Genomic DNA, 27,215 nt, shown 5'->3' on the forward strand with positions numbered 1-27,215 from the left:
CCCTGCCTGTAATTCTCCTCACACCAAGTTGCCTTTTTGTGCTTCAATTCTACCTGCAAAGAAGCATAATACCACTAACCTTTTAGTATAAAGCGTAAGACTGACAGATACTGTGCCGTATTCTTCACCGCTACAGGTTTTTTACTTGCTGTGTTGTAGTGTATAGGACAGGCTGCCTCTTGGCTGCTGAAGGTCTCTGTTCACAGGACAGCAGGAATTTGGTGGAAATAATAAAAGTGCCTGCCTCTCTGGTCCAAGATGCTAGCTCTGGCATTGACTTTTCCAAGGTGATAATGTGTCTCAAGACTCGATTATTAGTGGCCTTTTGTCCAATTCAGAATATTTGTTAATTTTCAAACATGCATAAACTTGAAAAATATTCTGGAACACTTAAAGGATATGTTTTATTCTAACTTAGTGTGGCCTTGAATGATATGAGGGGAGTCTTGTGACCAGTGAAGGAGCCAGAAATGCCTCCATGGGGTATTTATTACTTATTGTTAATCAATCATCAGAAGCAGTGGGATCTAGTGGATAAAGTGTTGATACGGGTTCCATGACTTGTTTTCTGTACCTGGCTCCATCACTATCATGTTGGACAAGTTGTATTGCCTCACTGTTTCTCAGTTCCCCTCCACCTACATTCTGTTTTAGTTATTTAAAACAACCATTGTATTTTAATATGTGACTGGATAGTACAAATTAAGGCCCCGCGCTCAGAAGTTGTTTTTAGGCATTCTTGTTCTGTAAGTGTGCAAGAAGGTTAAGACAGAGAGATAACTTTGTACTTGGGTGCCAAATACCATTATATAACTCTAGGTCATGTTGGAGATTTTTTTCTTGTAAACAGTCTCCAAGTTCTCTGTTTCTGTTACGTGTAGAAAAACTCTCCTGCTGAAGGTACTGAGGCAATCTATTTGGCACTTACATGCTACCCTTAAATTGCATGCAAAAGATCTGGTTGTATAACTCCTCTCCTACTTACTGTGAAACAGTAGCCTGCTGAGCCTCCAGTTCAGTGCTGCACCTTTGTCCGAGCGGTTTCCACTTGCGTGAAGATACATTTATGCACCTGAGATCTGTAACCTCAATGGGCTGCACTCCTGCATTTGAAAATGGCACTGACAAATGTGTTTTATGCCCTTTCATTACCCTGATATGCCATTTATTAAGAGGAAAGAAGTTCTGCTGCAGTTCGCTTCATGTTAAGAAAAATTAATTACATCAGACGGAAAGAATATTCTGCAGTGTGAGTTACTGAAAATGTATGCTTGCAAAACAAAGGGACAAGCAGGAAATCTGTGTCTTGACTGCTGAGGAGGTGCTTAATCTCACTTTAGTGTCTATGCATAAGGGTTCATCTCAAATCCATATCTTTTGTTCAGGAAAGAGATTTTCAAAGTTATTTAAACTCTGTCCAGCCAAATACAGATACTGCTTTTCATTCTGAATAGTGAATGTCAGGGCCCTGATTACAATAATAAGCCTTCATGGCCCTGACCAGCCTCAGCTGGGGCTCCCACCCACATGCCCAGCAACTCTATTTAATCTCAGCTCTGGGCCTTCACTCTTTGTGTGGGCTATGTTGGAGGAGTAGTGGTTTCTAGCTGTAGTCCTGCTTGTTCTAGACTTTCACCTGTGAATTGACTTTCAGGCTTGATCTCTGATCTGCCTCATAGCAACAATATTGCATTATGATCTGGATTCTTGACTCAGTGTGATCGCTACCTCTAGTCTGTCCTGCTGACTCCTCTTAGGTACTGTGGGACTGGGCTTTGCCTGGTGAGGCCTTTGCCCTTTCCAGTTACGTGCTTCCCCTCCCAGCTCCCCTTCCCTTAGGGAGCAGCCCTGCTCTTGCAACTCTGTGATGGTAAAAGAGGTGGTGCAAAGAATCACTTGGGAGTCAGAGAACTTGCTGGCTCATGCCACCACTTTGCTTAGAGGGATGTTAGTCATCAACCTCCATGGTAATTCAAAGTTTTACATGGTTTTTACAGTTGTAGCTTGCTGAAATGTTAGGCCACTGTAAGTCTAGGTTACTGAGTGTTGGACTATCAGATGGTATAGTGAAGATGTGACTGCAGAGAAATCTCTTGTTTCTGAACTGACAATATAAGATTTGTTACTGCAAAGCAAATATGTAGGTGAGTGTTACAGTCTCTCATTTAAATACTCTTTTTTTTTTGTTTGTTTGTTTGCAGTCTGATTGTGAGAGTGATGGGGAGCTTTTCATCTTCCATCGGGAACAGCCAAACTTAATTCCTGACCTGTCAGAAGAACTGATGGAGTTTTCCCTGGAAGACTCAAGCATGCAGGTTGTTGACTGTTGTGTGCAGGCCGTTCTGCTGTAACCCCACTCTTCTGATTGGCTCCAGCATGGGTAGCTGCTGTTACTTGACCTATTTGATTGAATTGTGTGATAGAAAAGCATAGTCGCCAGTACTTCCTCCCACTAGAGAGACTCTTTCTTTCTTTTTATACAGTGACCCATTAAAATTTTAGATTTTAGACCTTTTTGTCCCATCTCCTTGCAATTTTTATTATTGTCCTTTTAGTATTTTTTTCCTATGCTCTAACAGTAATGCTGTGTATTGATTCCTAAATTTTTCAGGGTTTGAAATAATTTCAGCCACCACTGCTGTCTTCCAATTGCTGTGGTTTGGTTTGTCAGCTTCTAAAGCTTAGGGAGATATGACTTTCTGCATGTGTATATTTTCTCTACCTGTAGCAAACCCAGGAAACAGAAAGATATCCATGGGAGACCTGGAACGGAGATCTGGCAAGTTTTGGCTTGCAGAAAAAAACCGATAGTGCCCAAGTCATTACAAAAGAAGATGTACAAATGATTAAAGATGAGACTTCCAATCTGGCCAGCCATACTGAAGAAATTCCAAGCCAAAAGGGAGCTGTTCTTGAAGAATCTCTTGCATATTCCACAGATCGCTTTGAAGAGAAGGAACTGGGCAGGGGACAGGACAAGGAAAGAGGGAACACTTGGCTTAATACAGCATTGTCTGTGGAAGAGCTGTGCAGTGAAAAGGAGAGAAGAAAGCTGATAGAGACAAAGATACTCTCCAAAATAGTTCTAGAGCCGTCACCAGACCATCTAGAGATAGATGTCAAGCCTCCCTCACATGGCATTAGTGACAGTCTAGAAAGAATTGCTAAGGAAGAAACCTCCTCAGGTGATCATCTTCAAGAACTAACCCATTTGTCGTTGCAGGTGAGTGTCTCAAGCAAATGGTTTTAGAGAGTGCTGCTTGTGGGGTAGAGGGCACAGTGCATTTCTTTCAGAATTCTGCGAAAATAAAGAACTGAAATACTGAATTCTGCACATACCACGGTGTTCTTTGTTGCTTTCATTGTTGTCCTGAATTTGGGTTTTCATGGGTCATGTGCCATACAAACTACCAACAAGCTGTCTTTGTCTCATAGAGCTGTCACTGTAAGTCCGTAATGGCAGCAAAAGCCGTGGGTCAGCAGCGTGGCTCATGGTCTTATTCAGGAAAGCCAACCACAACATCTGTCCCTGGGAAGGCAGGGAACTCTTCTGGTCCCAGGCAGACTTTGCATTAAAACACTGAATTCTCTGGCCTTCCAGCACTTTGTCTTTTCTGTTAGCACTGTGGTAACGCTGGAGGTGAGAAGAGAAGGTGGTTAGGGTTGTTTCTGAAGTCTTAAATCTCTTCCACCTAAGGCAAGTGCTTAGGTCTGTGGGATGACCAGCTCATGTGTGCCTAACTGGTATGTGGCCCCAGCATGGAGAGGTTGTTCTCTTCAGTACTATGGTGATAGATCTCTACTTCCTGTTTTGATTTTTTTTTTAAGGTCATTAGGATGCAATCAGCATAGAGCATGAACCTGATACTTCTGTTCAAAGCCTTCTGTAGAATCAGAGTACAAATGTTTCCTTTCCCCTTTCATCCACACTCGCAAAAATAAATTTTTGATGTTACAGCAGTTCTAGCATAGGCAAAACATGCAGCTGCTTGCTTTTTTTTTTTTTTTTCCAATTGTGCGGCATCATTTAACCATGCTGTTATTGGAGGGGATCTTTTTCAAGTGGTTCTAGGTTCAAATCCCATCTCACCTCATACAATCAGTTGCTTTATTAATTCAGGAGGCACAATTTCCCTTTCAGAACCTGGTTGATATCATTGACTTCAATGAACTGAAGTCTGATGCGTTTGGATGAGTACTGAGACCAGGCTCAGTGTATTCTCACTTTCATGAAGTGAGGACAAAGCTGTATTTTTTGTGTGTGTGGTGTACGTGTTTTGGATTTGAGAGCTGATTGTTACTTCCCAGCTCAGTAAGGTACTTCAGCACTGTTAAGTAAAGTCATTACAATTAATATACAGTTTCTTCTTGATTCTAATAATATCTGTTAATTTGAAAAGGATTTTTTTTTCCGAAAGTATACTTAAGTCCCTTTCTGTGCTAGAAAAGGAATTGTGCAAATCTTCTTTTTCTTTTGGACTGTGTATAGTACATTACAATAGTGCTGTTCCTGTTGAGGTTTAGAAGGATAAAGCCTTAATATAGCAGGTTACATGGTGGTTTGATCTTTTTATTATGATGGTTTGCATTTAAGCACTATTACTGAAGACAAAGCTTAGTACCAGCTTCATCATAATTAAAGCAAATGCATATGTTGTCTTTCTCTTCAGGCTGTTTGATAAAACAGCACCTGTACTGACCTGTGACATGGTACTTGTTGTAGTAAGTTCAGCTGTCAGTCATTTTTCACTGTTCCAGACCAATGCATCTCAATGACTTTGTTGAACCAGGATTAGCTTTGTGTTGGTGTGAGAGTCTTCAGCTTGTGACTCTTGTCAGGCTTTTACCTTTTATTGGCTGCAGCACGTAATATTAGAATAGATCTAATCATGGTTCAAGTATTTGTGAACATTTATCACTCTGGAAAGAGTGAGAATCTTCTCTTAAATGGGAGTGGCAGGTCGCAGAGGTGTTTACAAAGTGAAACTGCTTGTTTTCAAGTCTGCTTCTGCTTTTCTAAAGCCCTGTCGTGGTCATATGAAATGCATGGTAGTTGTAGTTGTGACATAATTGACAGCCACTTTCATTTTAAAAAAAATCATGACGACTACTAAGTTGCGGTGATAATATTTCAGACAGATGTGGATATTTTTAATTAAACTTTAATTTCAAATAATATTCAGAGGGGAAAGCAATCAGTGTTTTAAATGCATGTGAACTTTTGTCATCGCAGACTGGTTCTCATGTCTAAGTTAGCAGTGTGAAGTGTGACCATATCCTCAGCCAGTGTATGTGTGATTCATAGCAATGAAATTGGTGATCCTATCTTCAGAGTGGGATAAGCGGCTCAGAGATCACAGCTGATGCTGACTGTACCTACAGCAATGGGAATGTGCCCTGGTTGGAAGTTGGAGGGGGAGAAAAAGGCTGTGGGCCTCATCTCAAAGAACTGGAAAGCAAAAAGTCCTTCTCATGTTAGTGGCAGTAAGAAGTTCTTGGCATTATTCAGGATCAGAATATGTATGCTTGGTCTTGTATCAGGCCATCTTCTAATCTGTTTTACTGTCTCCGATGGTTTTCAGCAGCCTGTATCAAAAGGGTTTGTGATTCTCAAAAAGCCTCAGCAAAAGAGGGTGAAGCAGTTGGATAGATGCATTGTCCAAAGAGATGTAGTAAATGCATTCATTTCATTGTGGCACTTCCTTGTGCAACTGCTTAAAGCAAGCTGGCAGTGTAGTTAGGGGCATCATCTTTTGGAGCCAGTGAAAGGGTGAGGAGAGGTGATTGGAGGAATGGAATGAGGGAAATAAAATATGTGGGTGGCCTACGGTTAGTGGGTTTGAGGGATGAAGGGGAGTACTTGGTGTTGGAAGGACTCTACCGTGTGAATGAATATGGAAGACAGAGCCATGTGGAGGATATAACATCGTTTATGTCCCATCTTAGGGAGAGAAGGGTCAAGTGGATGTTTAGGATGGGCTTATGTTTCCGCTTTAAGGAGTGGTCAGTTCAGTCCATTCTAGAAACACCTTTTAGACATCACAGTTCTTGAGTGAGGAAGGAGAAGGCAGTCTACCTTTGTTATATTTGAGTGAACATTGGTTATTCCTTCACTGGTTTCTCCTATTAGTTATACTGCACTTGCCTATGCTAGGTGTGCACAGCCTTGACAATGACATGAGGCAAACAGTGTTCAAACAGTAAATATCCTTTTGTTAGTCATGCTAGCTGTCGAGACTCATTCAACATTCTGTGAAGCAACAGCGTCCAGAATGACACACTAGTTCACCTACTGGCAAGTGACAGTGGCATAGTGCTGGAGGTAAGTAAGGTGGGGGTTGGACTAGATGACCTCTAGGGGTCCTTTCCGACCCAAAACTTTCTATGATTCTATGAACTTCCATGCCATTTATGTTTTTATATGTGCCAGAAGAATCTGATGGAGTTATTATAAAGAAAGTGAGTCAAAGGGACTTTTCACAGAATCACAGAATGGTCGGGATTGGAAGGGACCTCTGTGGGTCATCTAGTCCAACCCTCCTGTCGAAGCAGGGTCACCTACAGTAGGCTGTAGAGGACCTTGTCCAGGCGGGTCTTGAATATCTCCAGAGAAGGAGACTCCACAACCTCCCTGGGCAACCTGTTCCAGTGCTCCGTCACCCTCAGAGGGAAGAAGTTCTTCCTCATGTTCATGTTTTGTAGCAGTCTCTTGCGAGTGAATTTTCCATCACAGTTCAACTGTCTTCTTTCAGAATATTGAAAAATGGGATCTAGACAAGATTCTTGAGGAGCTGGAGCAGCAGAAAGATAACACTCATGCAGCAGTTGCTTTCTCCTCAGCAGATCATGGTAACATTACTAAATTAATACCAACTTTGCTGAACACATATAAACATAAATAAAACTGTTTCCTGTGTTGAAATCATTCCCTGCAGCAGCATCTTGAATGTTGAAATCATAGCGGGTTTTGTAATGCCTCTGTAAAACATATTTTTAATTAATTAGCTTCTCTCAAGATTTCATCTTGATTTGTAGCTTGAAACCAGTGCTTTGTGGGCTGTCATGGCCTAAGAGCGATTCATGCAAGATAGATGAAGGTTTGAAGTGAGTTTGTCAGAGCCAGCTGACAGTAGTATCTTTATTCTTCCCCTTCTGACAGGCTGTAGAGAAAGGGAGAAAGTGAAAATGGGGAAAGGGTATACTGGATGATCCCATGGCAGAAGGCCACAACTGGTGATTCTTATTGTTGCTCTTCCATAGAGACCTTCAGGAGTAGGTCTGACAATCAGCTCATGGAGAAGCTGAAAGAGCTGTGTGCCAGGCAGTCCAGGACAGTGTCTCCACACTGCAGGTGGCAATCAGCCAAGCTCTCCTCCTTTGAAGAACAGCAAGAAAATAAGAAGTAGGTCCTTTTCTGTCATATACACCAGGTAATAATGACTGCCAGTAAGGATACCTGGAAACTCATAGTATTCGAAAGGTGCTTTTCTCTAGCCTCTGCAGAAAGCTGATATCGTGGTTGGAGTACACTACAGGGATGTTAAAGGGGAAAAAATAAGATTCAGTTCATGTACATTTGATGATAAACAGTCAGTATCCTGCTACCTTAGCGGTCTCCACCAACCACTACCTTTGTCCAGACCTTACCAGATGCCTGGGACAAATGGGAAAGGCAGGAAAACAAGGTAATTGAGTTATCATGGCCACAGTGTTTGTTATCCAGAGTACCGGTTTCTCTTACTGGTACCTCAATTTAGCTAAAGTATGCAGGATGATTTTTTTGTAGGTGTCGGTGGAGATGTCAGTGCACCTTGGAGGGTTCTTTGTGAAGGAAGTGGATTTCCAGACTGTTCAGAGGGAACAACATCAATGGTGGCAACACAGAGGAAACAATAGTGGAACAGGCTTTTGAAGGGGAAGGTGCAGTGAGGATGCTTTCCCAGAGCAGGGAGAGACACGAAGAAGACTTGCACTTTGGATGCTCTGAAGGATAAAATAGCATTGCCAAAGGAGGTGGGGGGCGGGGGCAAGGGGGACCTGTGTTTACGGATTGACACTGGGCTCTTAAAACTTGTCAGCTCTTTGATAGTATAATTACCTACCTTTGTTCTAAGGAATAATTTGACATTGTCAGTTTTTAAGAACTAAATATCCCTCATCATGCTGCCTGTGATCTGTATTCCTCGGGGGAAGTTGAATCTTTGAGTTCAGCTTTGTAAGACAGATAGTAGGCAGAAGCAGAGTTTGAATCTGTACAATACCCAAGCACAAAGCTCCTTTCACAATCAAATTTTGATTGTAATCCACGTCCTGCAGGACTTCTATGGATAAGGTGGAGGACATGCTGAAACAATGTTTTCTATACTTAGGGATGTTGCCGTCCTATCATCTTCATGGAGTTCTCTAAGGATGGACATGATGAGATTACAGTGCCTGCCAGAGCCTGTAACTGTGTACATAGATTTAAGAGGTGCTAAACCGCAGAAGTCAGTAACATTCCCTAATGAGAAACAAAGGTAAATTCTGGCTTTATTGTTAGTAAGAACTAAGTAACAAAGTGGGAACTGTACTCGTACTTGTGAAATACAACTTTAAAATTGTTCTTTTTTTCTGCACCTCTGTGACCTTAGTAGGAAGGCCTGTTGGAGCACAGACACATTCTTGGGAGAGAATAACTTGTCTCAGAAGAACGTATGGGATGCAGGCAGCACAGAAAGGACGTGCAAATGATCCAGAGAAATAAGTTAGAAAGTTTCCATCTATAAAGGAGTGGGCAGTGACTGCAAAGTGATGCTTGCAGCTGTCTGAGTTGGGCTAGCATTCTGACAGCACTGTGTACAAAATGGACGTCCTTGACTACGCTGCTGGCAAGCAACTATAGGTGCTGATTTCGGTCTCCTGTGTGATAATAGGCCTTATATTGTCAGTTATGGAAGGCCAAATTCTTCTCAATCTGCAACAGATTCTGGCAAATGCGTCCTTTCCCCTAGAGCTAATGATGTCTGAGGTAGCTGTTTGCTCACTTCTCAGGTTGTACATTTGCTGCAGCAAGGAGTTGAAGAAAACAGTAGCCAGAAGAAACCTTGTAGTTAATAAACACCTAACGCATCTTGATGTTAGTTGCTTGAATATTTTTTTTCAAGAGTAATAATGTGAAGAACTATCTATAACACCTGGATTTCTTCCCTGAAAGTATCTCTCCCTTTTTCATAATGGTTCTAATTTTATATCCTAGAAATGACAAAAAGCCAACACCCAGTTGGAACAGAGTAAACTAATATGGTCTAATTTGTTTCATAGTGCAAGCGACAGCTCCACTGAAGAAGAGGAGACAATGACAATTAAGGATCAAGCAGACAGGAGAATGTAAGATTCTTTACCAGCACCCTAGTTCAAATGATATGATATTCATTTTTTCTGAAACTAAAATAGTTGCTCTAACAGTGATTAGAGTGAGAGCTCGTGTACTGAAATATTTCTGTTCCTGGTCTTCACAGCAACAAAGCCCAATAATGATAGTGCTTCAGTCTGGCTCCAGGAGATCACTCTTTTCTGTTGCATGGTAAAGATACCGAAGCTAGACGATAGTTGTTGATCCTTGAGGCAGTATAGCACTTTGCTTCTTTACAGCTGCACGGAAACAGCTCAAAAGACAAACAGAGTAGACCTGGCTTGGAAACCTTCTCCAGACATGTTTGAGTGACAGGAGAACTGTTTTTTAAATGACTCAGAACCAAACTTTGAAAACGTTGTAGACAGTTGACTCAGACAAACCTTTATTTTTAGAAATAATAAAATAGGCTAGATTAGATGTTGATTTAAAGAGAATATTGAATATATTGTGTGGGCAGGGATGCTCTCAATTCTCCTTAATTGGGGGGGAGAAGAAGAGGGGAAAGGGGAGAGCGTGTGATGGATGGAATCTTAAACTGTAAGTAAGTTCTTCATAGATGACATGCCAGCCTGTTCCTGTTGCTAAACTTGGGGCTTGATTCATACCCATAGGTTGTTAGACATTTGTTTAACATGAAGCAGATATGTCAAGCGTAAAACATCTTACTGCATCTATGCTCTGGATTACATTTAGAAATCTGATGCATGTAAGTTCATATTACAGGAGTGCAGAGGAAAGCAGAACACTTGTATTGTTGTGTCAGCCAATTACTCCTTTTCTTTTAATGGTTTGAAAGAATAAATGACTTGACAAGGAACAGAGCCTAAGCCCTCAATATAATTTAGAACATCTAATCTAAAGCCAGCATAAAGCAGGAACAAGACGATGCTTGGGGAATTCACTGGCACTGATGCAAATGCAGAAGTTGTATCAGTGTAAATCTGGAGTGATGGAGAGCAGAGCGTAGCTGATTGGATTTTGATTCATTTTAATGTTGCTAAAGAACATACACAAATAAAATGCCTGGCAAACTTTATTCAGTTCTGTTTCTAGATAAGAAAGTCTCATAGTCTCAGCAGGGCAAGATTCTGATCTCATTCATAAGAGTGAAACTGGCATTGAACCCTCATCTGGGTGGAATTATCAATCAGGCTACATATTCTGTGGTACAATATATCTGCATATTAGGGCCTTGGAGGGTTAGTAGTCTTGATGTCCAGGCACTTAGCCTAGAAAATACGCAGCTGGTTTATCCCTGGAGTGCTCAGGTAGTCAGTGCCATCTCTAATACTATACCATAAGGCTGCTCTCCAATACATGGTGCTCTCGTAAAACTGCCACTACGTAGGCATACTCCTTAGTAGTCCAGCCATCAATATTAAGTGTTGATTTGGTGGTTCTGGATATGATGGCAGGAGATGTGAGATCCTTAAGGAGAAAGAATCCTAAAGCATAGGTTTAAGCTAGAGAAGTACAGCAGTATGATGCTGTGTACATATACACACCACCTAACCGCATCATTAATATCCAACTCAATCTGTTACTCAGTCCGGGTACTTTTCAGCTACTACTAAAATAAGGTATACTGTTTGGTTATAATCACCAGAAAAGCTACAAACTGATGGCAGTCTTCCTGTAGCAGGTGACTTGGGAGACTCACCACTGAAGAGACCCGCAAGACAAAATAACCTTATCTGCTGCTTATATCATGATAGGACATTCCACAACAGAATGTGATCACAATACTGTGGTTGCTGGCAATTTGGCTGTCTCATTAACCGGGAGGAGACATGGGTGAAATTAAGCCAAACACTTACAAATCCTAAAAATTATTAGAAGAACTTTCCTTCTGGATGTATTTGAATCCCAAGCCCTGTATCCAAAGGGATCAAAAATCTCTAGACTCTAATTTCCATGCCAACATTACGTTTGTTCAGGGCTCTTCTAGTAGGTGTACGTTGTGCCTGAAATGTGGAAGAAGAAGAAAATAGTAAGATCGGTTTCACGTTCTGTCATTGTAGCGTTTTGTGTTGCTTGTGTGCTGGTGCTGCTATTACCAACAGCTATTATTTGTGTAGATGCCCAGTCCTTGCTTTGAGCTGTCACTCATATGAGGAGTTCCTCAGAGTTTTAATTTATTCATATAATGCTCTATCCTGATTAAATTAGTTTTTTTTGTTTTCTTTGCAGGAGAAATTGCTCAGGGAAAAGCCTTCTACTGCAACAACTGCATACAGCCCGAAAAGAAACCTCAGAGCTTCTTCATAAAACATCTACCCTGGCTGAAAAACTTGAAGGTGTAAAACGGGATCCAGAAAGTCTGGAAGAGATAGGTTTCTCTAAAATAAGTCAAACCCAATATTTTAAAGTGAGGCAAGAGGCAAATAAGGTGATTCCCAGGAAACTGATGAGATTAAAGTCAGAGAAAAGAAATACCCCCTTGACAAGCCGTGGGGGCAATGGAGCTGACATAGAAAATGAAAACAGAATGGAAACTGAGAAGGTTCAACATTCAGGAAATGCTCCCGAGTCTCCTCTAACTACTGCTGAATTGCCAAGGTATCACCCACGAAAAAGAAAAATAGTATTGATTGAGGAAATAGCAGAGTTCTTTGGGCCCCTGCTTCCTTGGGCTTAGTTTAATGTAGTGTATTCTGCATAAGGTCTAATTTTAAAGTGACATCAGGAGGCTGTATTATGCAACTGCCCAGCTATCTGGGAGAGTTCCATTATTCCGACTTTCCAAAGGTTATATTCTGCCTGCTATTTTCAGACTGAAATTTAACATTTTGACTTTGACATGTGAGCCCTTGAATGAATTAGAATCTGCTTGCTCTAGAGACTATTACTTTTTTGGTGTTAAACAGTTGCCTACCCTGCCACTTAGACACTTCAGCTACTGTGTACTTGGTTTAAATGGCAGATGGTAGGTTGCAGGTTTTTTTTTCTCAATGGGATTCCTGACATTAAAGCTTATTGCTTCCATCAGTTCTATAAAATTCCATTTTGTCTATCTGCTAGCCTGCAACATAGATGGTAGACTGTGGCTTGGCAAGAATCTGGCTTATTTATTGTTGCTGAGAAATAGCCCACAATGATTTTAACAAATTTCAGTTTTCTTTCTTGCTATTCAAATTATTTTTGGGGCACCTGGGGCTTGAAGAATTCAGAAAAATTGAACTTACTGTTTGCCATGGAAATGGCAGATGAAATCTCTCTACAGACATCAAAATGTAGAAAGATGGAAGGCCTTGGTTCAGAGGGAAACTTGTTGCTGTATTATGGCAGATAGGAAATGGAGTTAGACTGAGAATTTTGGTGTGGAGATGGGGAGTGAAACACTACAAACATGCCTCTGCTTAATAGAGTTCTGGTCTCCAAATAGATTGTCACCATTTATCAGAGGTTTGAGTTCTGCTCCTTTTCTTTGTTTTTTTGAGAGATGATTTCATCATATGACAACTTCTTGTGTCCCCCTCACAAACACCATACGTGCTTCCTAAATCTATTTTAGTCTTTCATGTCATGATTCACCCTCAAGTGTGTGCTACAAATATAAGAAAAAAGAAATGCAAACAGATGAACAAGGGTGCTTTTTCTCACAAATGAAAAGCTTAAGTGAAGCAGAATCTGTATATTTTTCAGGACAGAAGAAAGTCGGAGAGCGCTATTCCAAAAGGAAGAACAGATGAAAGAGAGACACTTGAGACACAGATTCCAGGAGCAGCTGGAGAGATTGCAGCCTCAGCAGTCAGTTACGGGAAAGCAGCCCATGGCAGAGAAAACCCCCGTTTTGTTCCACATGGTTAGTAGCTCAGTGTAGGACTGTCCCTTTCAGAGTGGCTTCCTGGCCAAATGCATATGTGATCCTAGACGCAAAAAGTATTTTTCATTGCATTATTTAAAATCTGTTTGTTATGGAGCACCATTACCTGAAGAGATGAGCAGTCCTACAGCCCTTGTCTGATGCTAATAATATTTTTCTCACCTTTTCTACATGGGGAGTGCTCCCCTTACAGCTGCCCATCAGGCTTGACATTGTCGGGATATGGCTTGCTGAAGTCAATGGGCTCAGTGTCATCTAATTCACAGGAGCCAGGCTTCCACGCATGATTTTTCATTACCTTTTAGAAAAAGTGAAATCCTTTTACTGCCATGCTTCTGAAGTAAAGCCTATACTGAGTCCTGTCTGGTTGTCAGCCACTAGCAGCTTTATGTTTCAGTTTTGCTGGTAGGTTTTGAGGATAGTTGTTGTAATAATAGTTTCTGCTTTTGGGTGATGTCCTGATTAAGGGCGTATCAAACTATCGTGATTTTTCCCAGAGCCTAAAATATGGCTAAGAGTACAGGACTGTTTTTCCTTCTGAGAACACTTGTGTATGTAGTGCTAATACATCCTTGTACTGATTTCACTGAACAAACAGCCAGCTGAGAAGGTAAGAGGAGATGAGAAACTTCAGAATGTGTCTGTGAGTCCACCATAAGGATTTATTTGGGCTAACAGCAATAACAAAGTCAGTACAAAAGTTGAAAGAGCTTACAGCCCTAACCTGGGGGATGGACAATTCAGATTTGTTTCTTTTGTAAGCAGTTAACTAGTGTATTTCTGCAGATTAAAAGCTCACTTTTAAAATGTTGGGTTAATAAGTGAGAGAAATACAGGACTAAAAAAAACTAACAGCTGAATTTCCCTCTACCAGCCTGCTCTGGCAAGGACAGTGCACTGCACAGAGCTCTGTTTTGAAGGTTGCAAAGGCTGTGAATCTAGTATTCAGACTTGGTTCTTTCTCTGTCTGCTGGGAGGTGCCACCAAATTCCAGTTAGCCCTTATTGAGATATAGGCGCTTACTTGCTCATCAGAAACGCACTTGAGCCTTGCTAACTCCTTCCTGACAATGGACCAAGTGATTGCTGGATTGTTCTGTATCTTGGTAATTTCCCATATTTGCTGCACTGACGCCAATAAAATGGAGAGAAACCCCATTACCAAGCTGTTATCTTAAGTATGGCTCAGGGTATATCTACGCTGTGCTCTCGCTGTAACGGAATCAACTGTGTAAATATGCCCGTAATGGCTTTAATGGTATTACTGCCAGCTAGTCATGGCAGCGTGGACATTGGCACAAGGTAACCCAGGACTTAGCTTCTGATGCCTGCAGAAGCAGCTAACTGGCACCTAAACTAACTGACAGCCTGCTTGAGGGAAACCTGCCTGAACTTACGAGGCACTGTTGGTAGAAACAAAATCAGCACAATCTGTAATAACTGTGTTCTGTGGGCAACTTTGCTCTTAGTTCTTCTTCAGAAATATTCATTATTAAAATTAAGAATGAAAAATGTATCAGCATCATTTATCAAATACAACAATAATTCATAAGATTACTTGAAATTCATCATGACAGCAGCATTTTTTTCTTTGAATTAGAACAGGTTTCTCTTTACTTTCTTTTTTCCTTTGCTGCATATAAGAAAACAGAAAAACTTTAATGTTTTGACATTTAAAACTAAAGAAGCTGTAATTTGGCAGCTGTATGTCTCAGTGAAAATACCTAATATCTATATATAAACATGTACATTCAAAGAACAAGCCACAGTGTTTGACAGAGTAGCATATTTTAAAATTTGTTTTTGAAATCCTTTGTTTTGGCAATGATAGATGTTCAGATCTGGAACACTTGTCATAGTTTCCAGAATTCCTCTGACCATTTATAATATACATAAATAATTTAATTGAATAATAATCAGAGGGAAAGTTTAGAAACTCTGCAATTACTGTAACTGAGGTGCTGGGAGGGAAATGCTGCATTAGGGTTACATTAGAGTTCTTGTCTGAAATTTAAAAGCAGTGTAGTTTGGATTTAATGCTGCTGTCTTTTTTTTTTTTTCTTAACCTGGTTCAGTCAAACTCTGTACTCATCTTCACTCTGTGACAAACACACATATAAATGAGACTCAGATTTGGGAAGAACACTTTCAAAACCATGCAGGTAACTTAGACTATGAACTAGCTTTCAGCATGTGAAGAAGGGGCTGATATCTGGTGGTATTTTCAAGACATGCAAGTACCAAGTTCCCCTGGAAATTAGTGGGTTCATTCTAAGAATTCTGCCCATCAGGCCTGTGTTTTTAGATGTCTGAAAGCTTTTCCAATCTGGCCCACCTCTTATTTTTAAAAAGACGTGAAAGAACCTGGGGGCTTTTTGTGTGTTTGCTTTTTTCCTGCTCCCCTCCATCACCCAAACTTTCAGTGAAACTTAAGACTGGCATGAGTTGATCCCTTCTGAAAATGGGCCCCTTAAACATGTTTTTAACCTTTGGATATAATTCAGAACTCATTTAAGCATCTACAGTTCTGAAAGCCAGCGGGGTGGTGATGTGATCCATGCTGTAAGGTCAGGTTGAATTAATAGTTTGCAGTAGCACACATAGGGTTCGTTTCAGTATTTGAGCAAAGTAATTGCTATTGACAAGGGAGACAGAGAAGGAATGCTGTGTGGTATGTAGTTGAGTGGAAGATGTGAAGTGGGTTTGATCTGTCATTCAATTCATCTTGTGTATTATGATAGAGTAACTTAGTACTAATGTTGATTTCCATATTACATTTCCATTAGATGGGATCCAGATAATAGTTGTTACTTTTGTCAGGCTCATTGCTGAGTTTTATGTCAGGGAGCAGCAAAAGCAGGTTGGTCTGTAAGGGAAGCCAAGCCAGGAGCTGCAGGTGACAGCAAGGCAGGCCAGGGCAGAGACCTCGCCAGCAAGGAGTGCAGTCCCACGGTACCCAAACAAGCAAAGCAGAGCAGGTCCATCGAGGCTAACCATTTGGCAAGTCTGTGGTAATTGGGCAGGGCCAAGATCAAGGCCAGAATGTCAAGTCAGGGACAGGACAGGGTCCAGTGACAGTACGCAGGGTCAGCCAGCAGCCCGGTGCTCACCCAGGAAGTCTGTAGAGATGAAGCAGGTCTGAGATCAAACTACAAAGTCAAATCAGTCAAGGGCAGGGTTCAGATGAGTGAGGTGAGGCCAGGCAGAGGTATAGCTGCAGTGGAGCTCAGTCGAGGACCAAGGGCAAGACTCCTTTCGCAGCAGTCTCATCTGAAGTTACACGCCCAAGCTTGTGTCAGAACTGGGCTTGAACACAGGCAGCTAAACCACTGCAGGGGCTGGTGCTTCTGGCCCTGATACTGTACATACAGCTGTGGAATTAATTTAACAGACAGCAACTAGCATTTGTCTTTTATTAAGGTCTTCTATTATTGGGACAAAATAGGTGTTTTCAGCAGAGCTTCAGCTTGATTCTCTCTTTACCTCTTGCTTTACTGTGATGTGGCAGAACAAGATAATGTAGTTTGAAAGCTGTTAGGAACCACCTTGTTACCAGTACCTTATAAATACTGTTTTATCTACCCTGTACAGCCAAACTGTTTGGAAAATGAATGTGTTGACTCATACCGAGGCATCCAATTTTTCTTGGCTACACAATCACTTTGGCTAACCTTGTATTAGTAATTGTGATACCATGATCATCATCATCTTGCAGCTTAGCCTTACAGCTGGCTTACAAAACAAAAACATTCAGGCAAGCAAACGAGTCATTCTACTTAACAAATATATTGTGTGGATACTTTCTTTTCTATCTCATCAACATAGACTCCATTACCTTTCTGTCAAAACTGGTGCAGTTTTTGTATTAATATGCCATTGACTCAGCTTACTCTTGTCAGATAAAATTCTCAACTAGAAGATTTTCTGCTTGCATTCCCATAAATACACTATGGTCAAAATCTTCCTTGCCCTTTTATGGCCTTATTCTCACTTTGATGTGATACCACTTCTATAGGAAAACCCCTGACAAAATTCCTGGGTTGTACTTACCATCAGTAATGGTGCTGAAGCATTGCATGCTCAGTTAGTGTGACAGTCACTCTGGACTTACACAGTATGACTGAAAGTAGAGAATGATTTTGAAAACTTGTAGAAATATTTTTGGTTCAATTTCTTCTCCTATGTTTTTTTTAATGTAGTAGGTGCCTTGATCTGCACAGTTGTCAGTGAAATGCTTTTGATTCTTTACCTGTCTTACTAAAATAGGTGTCTGTATCTTCCATTACTATTGTATGGATGTCTTGATCTTTTTAAAGCTGTTGTGGTGGCGTCAGCGTTGGAAATTGCCTTTTTATTACATCCTACCTGAGCGCAGAGGATTGCTCAAGGACACTGACTGTGGGTCCCAGGATCCCAACTGAACAGTTTACCAGCTGGACCCTATTGCTTGGGCATCTCACCAGCTCCCTTGTGGAGCTGCTTACGTGAATGAACTTAGGTGATGTCCTAAGCAGTATTTAAAAATTCTCCATTTTTATTGCTGTGTGGAAAATGCATAAAGGAAAAGAACTTTAAGGAAGTGAAATTTGTGTCTCAGTAGGCAGAAAGTACAAGGGCCTGATCCACCAGTTATGAAAGGAATGGGTTTTGTGGTAGTTCTGTGCAGAAAAGCCAACTTATCTCCAACAAAGTGGTGCCATATACATATATGGAGAAGTCGAGGAAAGCTGTTTAATTTTATTTCAGTTATAATGATCTTTTGACACAGTAACTGAATTTTTCTATATCTTTATTACTCTGAAACTGTGATCTCATAAGTATAAATCACCTTGTGACCAAAAATTTTCATTTACACTGAACCAAAGCAAGTGCTACGTTTGCACTTGTGTGCATGTAATGGAGCCCAGCATTTAGCCCGTACTATTACTTTACTATAGCTTAAAAAATCCACATTAATTGTAAAAATTTCAGAATATTTCTTACACCAAATCTTGTTCTGCCATCAGAGCTGAATTTGGCTTGTGCTTGACTCTAGGTCTTCTTCCTCTCTTGGCCTGATACTGCGGGTTTGTGGCCAGCAGTGATGTGCCAAACAGCCAGCAGATGGCCCCTGAAATCCTCCCTTCTTTTACAGCGAGGTATTTAATAAGTTCCTGAAGCAAGATTAAAATCTCTTGTACTTAATGAACCTGCTGCCTCAACTCGAGAAAGGCTTAAAAATAAACGAAGGCAATTAGAGATGTAGTTAAATTTAGCATGCAAAAACAGAAGGCCAAGATTCCTGTTTGTACCACCAGTCCAGCACACAGGATTCAGAATAGCATGGAAGTTCCCAAGAAAATGTTTTTCTAGCATAGGCGACTGTTAGCTGGCACAGAGCCTGTATTTCTGGCCTCCTCTTCATCTTCCCACTTGGTACCATGGAAAGAAAATGAGGGGGGAGGGGGTTTGCTGGCATGGTATGTTATGCTTAGGTTGTTTCGCTGGTTTATGGTCTCCTTGGCTGTAGTCCACAAGCCAGAGAAGCTGAGGCTGCTACTGCCTCTGCCGTGGCTCAGGGTGGCACAGATCTATCCTAAGGATTTGCCTTAATAGGCAAAGCAGAGAATTTGGGCCTTAAATGTCTCCATTATAAACAGCTTCCTTTACACAGGCAGAGTCTGCCTGCTTGCTCTCTGTGTTCTCTGAGTAAAAGATGTTGTGGAAGTGTGTACTTTGGCACTCTTAGGGCACATATTAAAGCAAGTCAGGAACTTTACAGACACACGACCCTACTCAGTAGTTCTGCTCACACAAACAGAGCAGTTAAAAAATGTCATGCAGTAATCCTGCTTTAATAACCTGTTGTGTGCTTCAGTAGGTTTCCCATCCAAATTACTGTATGTATGCTCAGAACCGGGAAGCTCACTTTCTGTACTGAATGCAACAGGAGTACCAAAACGCCATTGAGAACCTTCCATTTAAACTTCCTTATGGAGACCCAGTCTGATAGTATCACAGGGGCTCCCTGTCCCTCCTTTTGTCCATTGCACTTTTCAGCTATGAACAGTCAGGTCTTTACAAAGAAATGACTGCTTTCAGTGATGTTTCTCTGATTAGTTTGAAATGGCCTCAGGAAAAGGTGAAATATTTAATCCTTTATATTCCTTGGCATATCTTGGAAATGATTAAAATGAGTTTAGGCTTATTCCTGAATACACTTATGCATGGTCTTGACAGATGGGAACATTTGTTGCGGTTGCTTAAGGGAAAGGTTAATAGAAGTAAAAAGAATATAGTTTCCAGAATTACATGCATGAACTTGCTGCCCGTAGAGGTCCTAAACACTCCTCCATTCACATTAGCAGAGTGGTTCAGTTTAAACTTGGAGAAGATTTAAAATGTCCATGGGCTAAATTCTATTTCTCATTTAGAAGAGGGTAGGAGCACAGAAAACCATTTCTGTACCTTTTGTCTCTCTGGGTCTTGCTCTTGGAGAGGTCCTGTGTTTGTTGTGAGAGAGAATAGCTACCATAAGTTTGCAATGCATATGAACAAATGCCAGTCATGTTTAGTTATATAGAGAAATACTTTCTGCCATGCATCTCTTTCTTGGAATCGGGATAGAATTCACAAGTCCTGGCCTTACCTCAGGGCTGTGATCAGCAATGCTATTTGTAGATGAAAGGAGGCTGAATCTGTCCCTCTGTTTTTTGAAGGGGCTGTACAGGCTTGTCTGACACAGCCATGCTACCATTAAAAAAGCTGTCTAATTTAAACTGTATTCCTAGTTTCTCTCATGCCTTCTTGTTTAACATTGACTTAGGTTGCACTGCAGTTCCAAATCTTAACACACTGGGGGATAAGCTTAGTCACAACTTGTAACCACATTATTACACAAATAGTAATTATGGAAGCATTATTCTTAGTGGCAGGGAATGGAATTCAAGGCTTTATTTGAGATCATGGAGTAGAAGTATCATGCAGTTATTTTTATTTTAAAAACATAGAGCTCTGTCCAGCTCTGCGCCAAGCACCTGGGCTTCCCACAAGCTTCGGTGGACATTGTAAGCACTTAGCAGTGTTCAGAATCTCGAAACCCCTGTATTTACTGCCTTGGAGAATTCACAGGTCTGAGGGGTTATCTGCATGGTGTTTTGCAGCAGAACACAAGATCTCAGAGCCTATATGACAAACTGGACACAATCCATTCCTAAACTGGAAGCTGATAGTTTGAAACGCAAGCCACCTGAGCTCTGGTAAAACTTCCCAATAAAGCCGCTGAGCATAGTTTACACACACACCCCCTTTTTTTTTTTTTCTTCTTGGGGGATTTCCATAGAGTATCATGGGAAATACACGAAAAGAGAAATAGATTAAAGACTAGAAAAAATAAGGTTTTATGCAAGTTGATGAGTATATGGTGAACCTCCTGGAGTATCAAACTACAGCCATTTCAACAGTATTTAAAGCCAGCTAGATTATGTGCCAAATACTTGCCTAATTTTCAGACAGCTGAGGACCAATTCCCTGCTCTATCACAGTATTTCAAGGTGACCACGTACAATTCCCTTCCCTGCCGTGAGTCTGGAAATCATGGCACATTTTATTTGTGAGCCAGTTTGAAATCATTTGAAGAACAATGCTGTGGAATATACAGCTATTTCTTTTTGGGTTTTGGAGGACATGATGCTGTTTCAGGAATGTCAAGAAAGGGAAGAGAGATTAATATTTAAAGTTTCTTGATCATCTTACATTGTCGCTCTTCAGGGTGTTTTACAGGCTTTTGATAATTAATCCAGCTAGACAGGAACGAGGATAAGGAAATATTGTCCTCACTTTACAGTTTGGCAGAGAAATACTCCATCCCTCAGCCAGGACTGAGGCACAAGTTCCTGATTTCCAGTCTTGTGCTCACACGAAATGTGTAAGTAACTAAATGTCTTTTACTTATTTCAGCTGCTTCTCATTAACCAGGAGTATAAACTCCTTAGGGGAGGGACTTTTTGTTACATGTGCTCAGAACACCAGCACAAGGATGCTCTGAATCCTTCTAAGCCTCTCTAAGTGCTACTGTAGTGTAAACACCAATCATGGAAAAGGCACTTCTCATTTTTAATTATTATGTCTCAGAAAGCAAACAAAATCAAATAGGATTCAATGTTACTTGATTTATATTTTAGTGCAATTTTCAGAGCAGTTCTTTGTTTACCTGAGGATTTGAGCCTTTGTCAGAAAATTTTCTTGCTTCAAACAAATAAAGAAGAAACCGTTCCCACTTCTAACAAATAAAGAAGCTGCTTGTTACCAGTTATTCATGCCAGTTATTTGAATGTTTTTAGCTGCACTCAGACTTGTTGCTAAATGGCCTCAATTTACACAATTTTTCTTGAATGTATTTGCGTGCAAATACCCATTTTCAAACATTTTTGGTTTGTTAACGTACTTCACAATTGTGTGAACGTTACGTGTTCTAATGATCATTAGAATTGTGTTGGAATTAGCCCTTAGTCATCTTAATGCTAGGCTGGTATTTGACGCATGCTCTTAGCGGGATTTAAATACTAATTAGAACATTCTGTGTCCTAATGAAGTAATTCCAGAGCATTTCTAGCAAGAAAGTCATTGTTGCTTTAACTGTACTTGCCTATTAGTGCTGACTGATAGATATTCTTGTTTGATTCATAGTGTTCTGGTCTAGTGAACTCAGACTGACTAGAAAAGATATTGTCCAAAAGAGAGCATTAGCTGGTTGTGTAGGACTCTTTAATAGTAATAATGTTACAGGCCCAGGACAGAGCAAGAGGTCACAGTAAGACACACCAGCATATACAAGAGAGACAGTGTGGGAGGGACAGTGCTGTGTACTCACGTCAGGAGTGCTGGCAGGACAAGTAGAAGGGAGCAGGTTAAGACAGGGAGCACGCTCCCGGGTAGAAGATTCTTCTTATTCAGGATAAAATGTCTGATGCTGTGGAGTTGTCTGCTGCAGATAGCAGAATAAATGTATGCTGAATTTTGGGTCAAAAACATTTTCTGCCTGTGTGATCCTGAGTGATCACACAGTGTCTCTCTGCTAATGTGTTCTATGGGCCAGATCCTTGACTCTTGCCGGAGGGGTTATGCATATCTTTGATAGCACAGATAAGCCGTTAACTCTAGTGAAGCAGTGGAGAAGTCCCTTAATGTAGGCTAACACAGAAGTGGCATAGAACAGTATAATTCACACTACATCTCATCTCTTTGTTGTCTTCATTTGTGTTGAGAGGGATTATGGACAGGATGAAGCGGGATTTTTGCAGAACACTGATGTGTCCTGAGCCAGAAATGTAAACTGATCCTAGCTATCATTAACTGTCTGCCAGTGTTGAGGTGGCCATAAAGCTACTTTAAATTGCACTTGGTGTTGACTATGCTCTGCTGGCAGCAGCATGAAAAGGTATAGAAAGTGAATTTTGCTATCCTTGATTCCTGTGCTGAGCAGAGCTTGTTTCCTTTCTGTGTGTCACATCTGAACTGCACTCCTATATTCAGTAATTTCTGATGACGAGCTGATGTTTTTCTTTGACATTTGCCCTCTTTATGCTCCAGCAGAGATGCTGTCTAGTTTTAGCACACTTCTGCTGCCAGAGATGGAAAAGTAGTTTCTTCTGAATCAGGAGAGATTATATTCTTCGTGCCCAAGACTAAGAATAACTGCCCAGAACAAAAATATAACTTTCAGCAAAGATATTTTCCTTATTATTTTTTTTAACTTAAACTTACATGATATGTAATGCCCTAACTGAATTGGAGCTACAGAGTTCATTGCAAATGCTTCCGTTACGCAGCTCATTGGATTCCTGCAATCTTACTTTGGCAGAGTTATCTGCTTTGGAGGATCATAACTCCTCCATTTTACCACTCTCAGGTTCAGTTCAGATCAGAAAATTTCAATAACATCTTGCCACCATCATATTTTTCAGATCCATAACCTCAGCATATTTGATACTCAGCCGTTGGTGCTATAGAGAGTGAGTCTAGTACAGAAATGCATTGACAGAAAGACCATTCAGACCATTAACATCAGTTGTACTCTCCTTTTGTTATTAAATGTTGCCTTCCTAATTACAGTATGTTCTGCCAGTTGCATGCAGGAAATGCAGATACTTTCCTCATTCTTATCCATTGCTCCCACTTTGCAATGATAAAGTGGTTCTTTGAATGGTTTCAGGGTTTATTCCACAATTTGATGTGGAATTTCAAATAATCTAACAGATGGCGTTGTCATTATTTTTTTTTGTTCTTCACAGAATGAAACTGAACAAACACTTGACTTTTCCAATGTCTTCATCTAATGCAAGAATTTTTAGAAGCCATGAAAGAGTGTCTTCTGCTTTGCCTTAGATGGACAGAATTGCTAAATGTGTCCTATCTATCTCCTCTCCTACGTTAGCAACATGACTGTGTGGAAAATAGATGTATAACCACATAATCAACATTCTTGCATTTTGTACCGTGAGCTCTGTCTATAATGAAGCATGAACATGCAATGCTATGCTAGAGCTATTTCAGCCTAAGAGTATAGAATTTTCATTAGAGAAATTAGCTAGAGCTGCTAAAGTACCTAGAAATCAGCTCACATTTACAAATGTACAGCAGATGCATCATTTGGCAAAAGATTTTTGCAGTCGGTAATTTGCCATTCATCAGGGATTGCCTCTTAAATCTGTGATCCAAGCTAGGGTGCAGATGACATAGAAGGATAAATTTAGACATGGCTGAAAACAATTATTTTGATTAAGCCTCCAGCCAATGAGCGCGAGATTCTTCCTATTCCCCCCCTTCCCCCTCTCTCACCTCCTTCAGTAAAGGAGGAGGAGACTGTGTGAGTAAAACTTATCTTCATTTTACATGCAGTGGATGTTTTGATTTAGCACTTTCTGTCACAGAGTCTGCCTAACATAGTAGAGAGTGTTTTTTATTGAGTATGATACCTTGCTTCAGTGTTAGCATCAGTTTAGTTAGTATTGAAAAAGGTGCTAGAAGGGAAATACTGAAGTTTTGTTTACCTGCAGAAGAGACCATATCTTCAAAATAAATTGGCTTCTCCTACCATATGTTTCCACTGGGAGAAACCTTCAGACTGAGCGAGCTGATTCTGCTGGGAAATACTGCTTTCTCTGGTCTGTGTGGTGAAATGAGCTTTCCAAATGCATAATGTAGTGTGGTTCCCAAACAGCAGTTGACAGCAATTGCTCTCACTTGCTGACTTCCTTGTTGTACCTATCTGGAAACCAGCAGCAAAGTCTTCACCTGGCCCTCTTGGCTTCTGAGCTGCTACTTGGTCATTCCAGCTTCTAACAGTTTTGATATTTTTTCTCAGTTTTTGGGCAACAGAGCTGTTTGTCCAATTTTGTATGCAGATGTAGTAAAAGCAATGCCAACTAGTCTTTTGAAAAACCACCAACACAAGTGTCATTTAACCAATTAGAGCTGTCTGATTAGAAACAAAATTACATTAATCTTGGCTGACAAACTTGTATCTACTAAGCGTCAGCTTGCTGTGATAATAAACATCTCTGCTTTAAAAAAAAAAAGGCAGTGAAACGCTTTTTTTTTAATGTGTGCAGATGCCTTCATGTTACAGATTTTTTTTTATGAACAGTAGTTTCATTTGGGGCTGTGCCTCTGTGTGTGTATCTTCAACACCACTTTAGCTGAGGGCTAGAAGATACGGGTAACCTTAAGTTGTCTTACAATTCCTTTTTCTTCATTTCTTTTTTGGTGTGGATTTGGGGGGAGGTTATTCCTCGGCTGCTTAGCGTGGTTAGTGTTTCTGCTGTTGTTACGTTAGTGTGGAGAAAGATGGCCAGAATTTGGGAGTGGAGGGGTGGTTGGAAGATTGAGCTGAAAGGTTGTAAGTTGCAATATTGTAAACTGTAATGGCAAAATAAAATAGCAAGTGCTTTAGAAATAGGAAATTTTATCTTATTTACTGTGGTAATTGTTGGCACTTGACTACAATCAGCTGCAGGCCTGTCTGTGATTGACAGCACAATTGTAGCCAGAGCAACCAAAAATAGCCTAGCATTTTGGTAATTTTAGCCTTTTTAGAATCTAGTACTGTCACAAATAAAAGCCAGTGTAACATGTAGGCAAACTGAACTCTCTTTGTCTGTAGACTAGGGTAAATTAGGCAATGCTGTTGGAAGGCATGCTAAGAAAGCACTGAACGTATCTTACTTCAGCAATTCTTGCCCAGAATTAAATAGGATTAGCTCTCTTTTTTTGATTAGCCTTAATATGTCTGAAATTAGTGAAGTTCTTCTGTGCCTAGATTCTTATTCGGATAAGGAGGCTGGCAGAGGGAGGGGCCAGCATTGATGATAACCTCACTCATTCTCAGAAGAAACCTTAGTAAGTAAAATTCTTAGCTGATCTTGGTCAGAAAAGCTATTGAGGCCTCCCCTGCTACTAGGCCAAGCAAATCTGAAATAGCTGGAAATGTCCTGCTGAAACACTAGTAGATACTGGTTTAATCTGTAGTTCTTGAGTTACCTGCTGTCATTGATCCCCACACCCTTGTTGAGAGAGGAAGAAAGAACCATGATATATGTAGGATATAGAAGAGGTCATCTTTTCTTGAAAGCCTCCAAGTTTCTTTTAAGGCCTCTTCCTCAGAGAGTTACGATGGTAGGGTCAAAGCTCTTATGAATTCTGTTAGCTCCCCAGGACTACAGCAACGTTAGCAATGCAGATCAGCAGCATCAGAAACTTTCACATGACTCTTTTTCCTTTGTTACCAATTTCAATTTTTGTTTGGTACTTGTAGCCACTGCTGTGTCTGTGGTGGATATTTCAGTACCAAAACACTGAATGACATGATATATCTGCTTGTGGCTTTTTATTACTGTATTTTTTTGAAAAACTTTTTATGAAATTGTCTATTTTTAGGACAGGCACGAAAGTCTATCTACATTAACTTGTCAAGTGGATTAGTCATTAAATACCTTTGTGGACACTTTAATTCAGAATTAAAGTGGCTTTAATTGGAGTTAGCTTACTTTGCTTCCAAAGTGAATTCAGTTATATCAAATTAAGGTTAATTCAGTGTAACAGCATGGGCAGACATCCTCATTAAGGGCTACGTGGAGCAACTGAAAACATAACTGCTTAGCTGCCCCTCAACACCCTCCTGCTCCTGTGGTGTTCCACAGCTCAGCTTGCAGAAAAGGGTGCTTGCTAGTCACACACTACGGTAGGTTATTTCAGATTAATTCTGCTCACCTTAGCAGTTTAGTCTGTTAGCTGATCATGTTGACATGTACAGGAAGTGCAGTCATGTTGTATTTTGCTGACTCAGCAGTGGGGAGTTGATGCTCCAGCAAGTAGCTTGGAAACGTTAATTCCATCAACAGCTCCAGGTATTTGCAAAATGAATGTGCGTCCACGCCTGTAGAGTACATGCACTCAGGATGCCTTGCGGAGGTCCTGAGGGTCCTTATTAAAGGATCGTAACTGTTGAGGAGCAATACGTTTATGTATACTGGAGAATCTTTGTGATTTTAAGGACTAGCTTCCTAATTCACAAAAGAACTGTCAGGGACAGCAGATTGAATATAGATGGGAATAGCAAGCCAGCTAACAAATACAGCTGTGGCTACTGCATCTTTGGAAGGACAAAAGACAACCCATAAACTAGAACCCCACAGTTCAAGGTTGTTTCTTAAAGGAGAGGAAATCTGAATCCCAAATAACCAAGTATGAATACTAAAGTAAAGAAAGGAGACAAGTTCACTTAAAAGTAGCATCATCTATGAAATGAGGTATGTTAGATGAAGCAGAAAATGATGAAAGTTTTGACACTTCTATCAGGCTTGTTTTGAAGGCATTTCACTGATTAGAAAAAAAAAAACTCAAAACACTACTGAATCTTCAAGAATACCAACAAAATTTGATCATGCTGTATCCAGCTGTGACCATGTAATCTTCCATTCACCAAGCAGTGTTTGACTAAATGAAGACCCAGGTGACA

General features: G+C 40.6%; 1 protein-coding gene across 1 annotated transcript in view; it reads left to right on the forward strand.

Moving 5' to 3' along the window:
* The window catches only part of DNAAF8 (dynein axonemal assembly factor 8), a 97,078-nt gene that overhangs the window by 2,443 nt on the left and 67,420 nt on the right, over positions 1–27,215 (forward strand). Inside the window, exons 3-10 of the mRNA XM_075436977.1 lie at positions 2,202–2,315; positions 2,729–3,223; positions 6,753–6,849; positions 7,261–7,402; positions 8,370–8,516; positions 9,301–9,366; positions 11,585–11,953; positions 13,040–13,199. Of these exons, the coding sequence (XP_075293092.1) occupies positions 2,202–2,315; positions 2,729–3,223; positions 6,753–6,849; positions 7,261–7,402; positions 8,370–8,516; positions 9,301–9,366; positions 11,585–11,953; positions 13,040–13,199 (1,590 nt within the window). The remainder of the gene's footprint in view (positions 1–2,201; positions 2,316–2,728; positions 3,224–6,752; positions 6,850–7,260; positions 7,403–8,369; positions 8,517–9,300; positions 9,367–11,584; positions 11,954–13,039; positions 13,200–27,215) is intronic.

Source organism: Opisthocomus hoazin, chromosome 15 (assembly GCF_030867145.1).
Source record: "Opisthocomus hoazin isolate bOpiHoa1 chromosome 15, bOpiHoa1.hap1, whole genome shotgun sequence".
Classification (NCBI taxonomy): Eukaryota; Metazoa; Chordata; class Aves; order Opisthocomiformes; family Opisthocomidae; genus Opisthocomus; species Opisthocomus hoazin.